Source organism: Cynara cardunculus, assembly GCF_001531365.2.
Source record: "Cynara cardunculus var. scolymus isolate 2C chromosome LG 16, CcrdV1, whole genome shotgun sequence".
Classification (NCBI taxonomy): domain Eukaryota; kingdom Viridiplantae; phylum Streptophyta; class Magnoliopsida; order Asterales; family Asteraceae; genus Cynara; species Cynara cardunculus.
In genome coordinates, this window is record NC_037543.1 from 21,414,696 (window position 1) to 21,422,712 (window position 8,017).

The 8,017-nt window shown below is 33.4% G+C and overlaps 2 protein-coding genes across 2 annotated transcripts; both read left to right on the forward strand.

Moving 5' to 3' along the window:
* The first annotated feature begins 581 nt into the window (after positions 1-581).
* LOC112529117 lies at positions 582-1,409 on the forward strand. Its single transcript, XM_025140191.1, has one exon. The coding sequence runs from the start codon at positions 582-584 to the stop codon at positions 1,407-1,409; it is 828 nt and encodes a 275-aa protein (XP_024995959.1).
* Positions 1,410-4,922: 3,513 nt separating this feature from the next.
* Positions 4,923-7,747, forward strand: LOC112529769 (uncharacterized protein At5g41620). Its single transcript, XM_025141163.1, has 3 exons — positions 4,923-5,375; positions 6,275-6,400; positions 6,475-7,747. Exons 1-3 carry the CDS (start codon positions 5,028-5,030, stop codon positions 7,408-7,410), a joined length of 1,410 nt encoding a protein of 469 aa, XP_024996931.1. The 5' UTR covers positions 4,923-5,027; the 3' UTR covers positions 7,411-7,747.
* Positions 7,748-8,017: the final 270 nt, after the last annotated feature.

The window sequence follows — 8,017 nt, forward strand, 5'->3', positions numbered from 1 at the left end:
TGATTATCCTAATTATATTTTAGATTTTTTATATTTAAAATAAGATGTTTATCCTGTATTTGATTGTGTTTATCTGCAGTTAGTTACACGGATTCAGTTATGGGATGAAATCRKATAGGGATGAACGGGTTTAAGAGTTTTAAGAGTTTAAGAGTTTTTAAGAGTTTTAGCCAAATGTATTATAATATAGTATAGATAATCAAAATTAAGGGGACTTTAGTAAATTAAAAGAAAATATAATATATTAAAATTTCGATTTGATTAGATATTTAAAAGTAAATGTACCGGATATTCAAATGTCCGTACACTCTTTAAGGGGACTTTAGTAATTTAAAATGTAAAACCCCACCTACAGTCAGAGTTCGCCGGAGTCCGGCGAGAGAGAAAAAGACACAGATTCATTCCATTTCTCCGGTCTCCATCTTTTCCGATTCTTGATCAAATATACTGATCTTGATATCCAAATTCAGTCAGAACAACATTAATCGATCTCGATTCACCTAATCAGAACTAAATCACACCGATAATTACAGTGATTATCAATGTGTTGTGCGTGATCGGAGAAATAGAAGAAGAAAGAGATGGAGACACACATTGATGATGAAATGGAGATGAAGATTCTAGAGATCACCTTGATCTCGGCGCAAGGTTTGAAGATTCCGCCGTCTGCTATGATGCGCCGTATGTACACCTACGCACTCGCATGGGTAGATCCAAACGCCAAGCTCCGCAGCCATCTCGATCGCATCGGTGGTGAAAACCCTACCTGGAACGAAAAGTTCATTTTCCGTGTCTCTCGTGATTTCATCAACGGCGACACCTCCGCCGTCCAATTCCAGATTTACGCCGCCGGTTACATAAGCGACTATTTTATCGGCACGGTACGTTACCTCTTAAGCAGTAGTCCTATCTCGTCAAGATACGGCTCCATTATCGGAATTCCAAGTTTCTCCGCCCTCCACATCCGTCGTCCGTCCGGTAGAATCCACGGCGTCCTTAATATCGCCGCAACGGTCTACGATAGTTCACATTTCGCGTCATTGACCGGAATTTCCGCCGTCTGTTTTCGTGATCTGATCGGAAAAACTAACAAAAACGATGATCTGTTCTGTGAACGGCGACTCTCACGGTGTCTCAGCCATGTCGGATCTAAAAAGAGCGAGCAATCATCTGAAGCAGAATCTTTTGATTTATCGTTTGAAGAATCGGTTGATTTCTCCGACGGAACAGATTCCACAACGTCGTCATCGTCCGTAACGGCGTTTAAGGACAGCAATGGCATCCGATCAAATCTTCAGGTGGCGGGAAAAAAAGATTGGAAATCGGACGGTGGTGGTTTGTTGTGTGGTTTGACTTTGCAAAGAAGATCCAGTCCGTCGGATCAGAATCTTCCTTGTAGGAAAGATTAGACGATAAATGGACGGTCGAGATCATTACATATTTCGTTGGTAGTTGATATAAGCTCAATTACTATTTTGACCTCAGGAGGGATATATTCATAGTGCAAATTGATTTTTTTTGTTTCCATTTTTTAAAATCAATCAATATTCTTATTTTGTTTGATTGAATCACGCGATTATTTATTAAAAAAATGCTAAAAACTACATTTAATATTTTGTTTGCCAATTGCAAGTGAAATATATAATATATATTTTCTTATTCTAAAAATTAAGTGTCTATATTTAGTTGATGAAAGAATGTGTAAAATAAGCGTTAAGATGATAAGCGTAAGAAGTGTTCTGGATCCTTAATCTCAAACCTACTCTATAAATTGTGCTTATCACAAGAATTGATCCGATGGATTTCGGTGTACTGCATTAATGTTGATCTTTAATTAAAATTGATCCAATGGTGAAAATCTCTTCTTATCTTTCTCACCATAACTTTCAATCTCACTGTAACCTAACCTTATTTAGGGGTTGTTTGTTTACCTCTTAATAGTTCCATTAAGAGGCTGCATTTGAATCATTAAGAGGTGAATCTTATTTGGCAAAAAAAAAATTGTCTCTTAAAAGTTTCTAAAACCCTCTGAATGATTTTGTATCTTGAGTTCCCCTTAACCATTCAGCACTTTAATTCCATTGTAAACAATTACCGAACAATTATATTTCATTTTAACTATATAATGAGAGTTTCTTAATCATTCTATATCAAACCATTCAACAACTGCCAAACAACCTCTTAGTTTGTCTCTAAATAAATATCAACTTGTAAAAATAAATGTTTACTTTTCCATTCTGCTCTTAATTACAAGAGGGTGAAAATCCCTCCAAATAAATGTCATAAAATTAAATGTGAACGTAACATTCAACAACATTGTTGGTGAAATTGAAATAAATGGTAGAAGAAAGTGTCGGTATATATTCCTAGTCATTTCCATTTTAGAGTCGTTTTCTGAAAAGGAAAATATTAATTATAAACTGAGAACTAATTTTTGTAAACAGATATATAAATTAATTAGTCACGTCTATTTAAAATTACTTTTTTCGTTTTTGTCCATCTGGTTTGATAATAGTTTAATGATATAGATAGTGTTTTATTCAATAAATTAATAAAAGAAAACTTTATATAGAAAACAAAGTTGTTTTTTTTTCAAACTTGTCTCTTCCAATTAAAAAACACACTCATTTTATTTATGAAAAAATTCTTTCAAACAAAAAAGTTTATAATCTATACACAGATTAATCTCCACATAGAGCTTTATTCGTACAAGACTTATTGGATGTTTAGGAGATGCTGAATGATTTGGTACAATATAATTAAATGATTAAGAGACTTTGTATGATTTAATGCAGCATAAAAGTTTAATATTTGACAAATATTTTGAATAAAAACTCTGAATGACAAAAAAATTAAATATTTACCCCTGTGTATGATATGATATCAAATTAAATATGAAAAACCAACCAAATACCCTAAATTGTTTATTAGCAGCTTAATGATTTTAACGAGACTTACAACTTATTTAGTTAGCTATACATGATCGCGATAGTGGTTTAATGAAATAGAAAGTGAATTATACAATAAATTTCTATAATAAAACTTTATATAAAAAACAAAAAAAAAAAAATTCATCCATGAAAAAACTATTACAAACTTATCCATATTATAAAAAACCACTAAACAATTCCATAATATCATCCATTAAAATAAATTTATAATTGCATCTTAAATTTAAATTTAAATTTTTATGTATTTAGTGTCAGTTGTTGTTTGGCAGCAGGGCTGTCCTTGGGGGAGGACAGTATGGGCGCACGACCAGGGCCTAAAAATACCAAGTGCCCAAATTTTTTCTTTAAAATACAATAGTAGTCTCCAAGAATTTAATAAATTATAGAAAACCAAAAAATTGTAGCATATAATAACAGGCAAAAAGAATTTAGTAGATAATAAGGGCCCAAAAACATATCAACTAATTACATTAGAGAATAAAATTAAAAAAATTAATTAATCATTTATTATATGCTATTGTTTATTGTCACTCTATTTTTTTTATCTTCAACAAGGTCCAATGATATTGGTTACTGTTATCTCTATATGTTTGACTGTTTTCGTGTAATTCAACGTTAATATCATGTGCTTAATATTGCTATATATTTTTGTTGTAAATTTTATTAATTTTTGCTTCTATTGACTATTGGTATTTGGTTTTGTTGTTCTAATTGTGTTTTGTTGACCGTTGTTATCTATTTTTGTTCTACATAAAATATTTTACTATTGTTTGACAATCAATTTATTGTTCTTATAATTTATGATGTGTTTCATGGTTTTGTGATTAAACAATAATTTTTTTACTACTAAATGTATTTAGTAATGTCTTTTATATATGTCATGTTTCATAAACTTTTAATTTTAACATCTTATTTTACTTGAGCAAAAAAAAAAACAAAAATATAATTTAAATATTTTCATCAATTGTTTGACTTATGTATATTTCATTGAGATTCCGCCACACCACAATTAAGATTTTATTCAAGTGCTCAAACAATTATTTGTTGAACTTGTATATTGTATGTTTAATTCATTATTTGTTCTTATTGGATCTCAATGGATCATATTTTATTTCATATTTTTATTGATCATCATTTGTCTACTTGTCCAGAAAATCTTGAATCTTCTTTATCATTGATCTCTCATTGATCCTTACGATTACTTCATTTACACGAATTCTTTTTTTGTATCAAAATAACACATATTTTATTGTTATGAACTAAGAAAATTATTACTTTTTATAAAAATTTATTAATCGTAGTTTCTATATTATTAGTTTCAAGTTACCTAACAAGAAGTACATAAATTTGAGTACTCTTATATATATATATATATATATATATATATATATATATATAATAAAGATAAATAAGAATTTTTTTCCTAGTAAATTATTAGCATTTCTTGTACTCAATTTTATACTAATGAAGAACATTTATTGAATTTTTTTCGTACTTATCGAGGGTCAATATAAAAAAAGTGAGTTTTGACGATGCACTTTTTAATGATGACATGTTTCCACCACAAGTTATGGCAACGACATGTTGTTATATATTCTTTATGATGATAAATGGACTTTTAGCGACGACAAAAGTCATTGCTAAAACCTTGTTTCTTGCAGTGAGCCATGTTTTTACGAGCCTATAAAATGTCAGGAATGGGCTTGTTTGGCAGTTACTGAATGATTTTGTGCAGAATAATTAAATGGTTAGAATAATTAAAAGGCTATCATGATCTAGTAAAAAATAAATATAATTATTTAGTAATTGTTTATAATAAAATTAAGACGTAGATTCTTGAATGGTTAAAAGGTCCATGATACAAAACCATTTATAAAGTTTTAAAACTATTAAAAAAATAAATATTATTTGTTAAATAAGATTCACATCTTAACGATTATTAGACTGCTTTTATTGAACATGTAAACAAACAACCCTAGGCAATGAAGCCCCCCTTGTTTTAAAAACATCTTGAAATCAAATTTGAAAGGAAACCTTGAAAGAGGTAAAAGGGAGAGAACAAAAAAATAGTAGAAGATGGGTAATGATGAAAAGCAAGAATTGTCGGGAATAAAGTTGAAAAACGGGATTTTAATCGGGAAAAAAGCCAACAAAACCACACCTTCGAAACTAGGGTTTCATAATTCCTCTTCTCTACTTCGCAATTTTCCGATGAACAACTCTGTTTCTGCTAGAAAGATCGGTGCAAATCTATGGGAAGTTCAACCGCAATTCAATTTCAGCAAAGATCACGCTGATCATGGCGGTGCTGCTGCTAATCTGAGCCACCACCGTCGCCGACGCCACCGTAGCCATGATATAGAGAGATTTGAGGATTCCGATAGACTGGACGAAAAACAACCTCCTGACTCCGATCCACAACCTGTAAGTTTTTTTGTTTACTGTTGTCAAATTTCCTTTTCTTTTTATGGACAATTGTTTCAACTATGGAGAAAGGATGTGGCGGTGCTCGGCGGAGCCACCACCGTCGAAGCCCTCACCGCCACCACAAACGGCAAGTCTTACTTTTTTCCAAATTTGATATTTTTGAGATGATTAAAATATATAAACTCGGTTTAAATAATATTATAAAAAATTAACAAGAAAATGTTTTACGTGAATAATTGAAAAAATTCAAAAAATTATATTAACGTGAGAGGAATCTGTTTTCGTAAAAAAAACTGAAACTTCGTAGCAAAAACACTGTGAAGGTACAAAAAATATTGAACGTTGACACGAATAACACTGTGAAGGCTTCATGTTGTTTTTGCTATGAATATTCGGGATGCTTTTGTGCGTTCACAGTTGGTCTTATGGGTCTCATGAGAACCCAACCCTACAAGTATATATGTATATTTATGACGGCTTAAGGCACATCTTGAAAAACATCGTGGTAACTCGTAAGGCTTGAGGACCTCCATGTCAAAGCCTCATGTCATTTAGAACCTTGATGAACACTAGATGATAAGCTACATAACAATGTAAAATGACTTAAAAAGACACGTTAGAAAATAAATTGGAAAAATATTAGGGGTATAATTGGAAAAAATGAGAAAAAAAACCCATCACCTCAAAAAGACATGTTAGAAAATAAATTGGAAAAATATTAGGGGTATAATTGGAAAAAGTGAGAAAAAAAACCCATCACCTCAAGTAGCGTTTCAAAAAACTAGTTTATAAGCTAAATTATGGCTTACTAAATGGAGCTTTTTCAATAAATTTAAAAATTAAGCTGCTGAACATGGTCTTATTGAATCTTTGTTTCCTTTTTCTTTCTGATTCAGCCAGAAATCGAGACTATTTCGAGAAGCAATATTAGAGAATTACCGAGCTTACGCCATTTATCAGTCGGTAAAAATGGCAACGATCTGCAGCATGTTTCGTCTGCGAGTTGTTGTAGCTCAATGCAGGTACTGCGTTTTGTCAATTTCACGTTTATCTCGAGTGCAAATTGAGAACTTTTTCGGTTTATTTATGCCTGTAGGTGACACCTTTCATTAAAGCCGCCACCCCGATTGGCTACACTGTTAAGACGTCGACACACTTGCTTAAAATTCTCAATCGAATTTGGAATCTCGAAGAACAGCATTCGTTGAACGTGGCTTTGATCAAAACGTTGAAACGAGAACTCGGCATTTCGCGAGCACAAATCACGACGCTAATCGAAGAACGGAAAAGGGATCGTCAAGAAATGGACGAATGGAAAAAGTCGATCAACGATCGGAAGAAAAAGGCGATCGAGTCAACACGAGACGAGCTTTTGGACATAAAATCTTCGTTAATGCGAGAGAGGAAAGCGCGGATTTTGTTAGAAAGTTTGTGCGACGAGTTTGCAAACGGGATAAGAGATTATGAACAAAAGGTGAGATTTTTGCAGCAAAACCGCGGGAAAAAAGATCAACTCGTGAGCGAGAACGAGCCCGATCGGCTTATCCTTCATGTTTCTGAAGCATGGCTTGATGAAAGGGTGCAAATGAAGTGTGATTTTTCAGAAAAGACGTCGATTTCTGATAACTTATGTTGCGAAATCGAAACATTTCTCGAGGCGAAAAAGAAACAATCTCGTGGCTCCGGGGTTGAACCCGACGAACTTCTTGAAAACACCGAGCCATCTTTGCAGTTGGTGCCACGAATGACGGACCGCAGTCTTGGAGTAGCTGAACCATCTTCACAATTGATGTCAAGAATGGAGCGGCTCCAAGACCATGGAGGGGCTGAACCGTCAATGCCAAGAAGGGCAGGCCGGGGTTCAGATGCCACTGAACCATCTTCGAAATCAATCACAAGGGGGAGAGACCGAGGTTCTGGAGTGGCTGAGCCACGGGCTCGTGAGGGTGCGAAATCGAACACATTGATGGCTAAGCTACTTGAAGCAAGGTTAGAAAGCCAGTTTTCTAAACCAAGAACACTAAGAAGGTAGTTTAGCTTAGTTTACTTCCCATGGTTGGATCATTAGGCTCGAATGGGTGCACTTAGCCGGGGTGCGATCCATCGGTCGAGCCCGTGAGTAAATTACGATTCTCGTCCTTGTAGTTTGTTAATAATTTCGATTTTCATCCCCGTGGTTTAGAAATTGTGATTTTCGTTCCTATAGTTTACAATTTATTGCTATTTTTGTCCCTGAACTAGTTCCCATCTTTGAGTACAAGGGACCAAAACTGTAAAGAATTGTAAAGCATAGGGACAGGAACAACAATAAGTTGTAAATTATAAGGACGAAAACCACAATCTTTAAACCATAGAGACGAAAATCGAAATTATTTACAAACCGCAGCGACGAAAAACATAATTTACTCTTTGTTTTTCCAAACAAAGTAACAAAGTCACATAATTATCGCTAACACCTCTGTAAAATAACGAGTCAGTATTAATTATAAAGTAAGAAAACGTACTGTTTAGAAGCTTGTTTCAGTCTGTAATAGATTTATGTAGTTTGCATACACGTTTCACGCCAGCATTTTTCTTATTGACAGTTGAACCATAATTTCGTTGCATTTGACATCTAGCGTGAGTATACATATAAACGA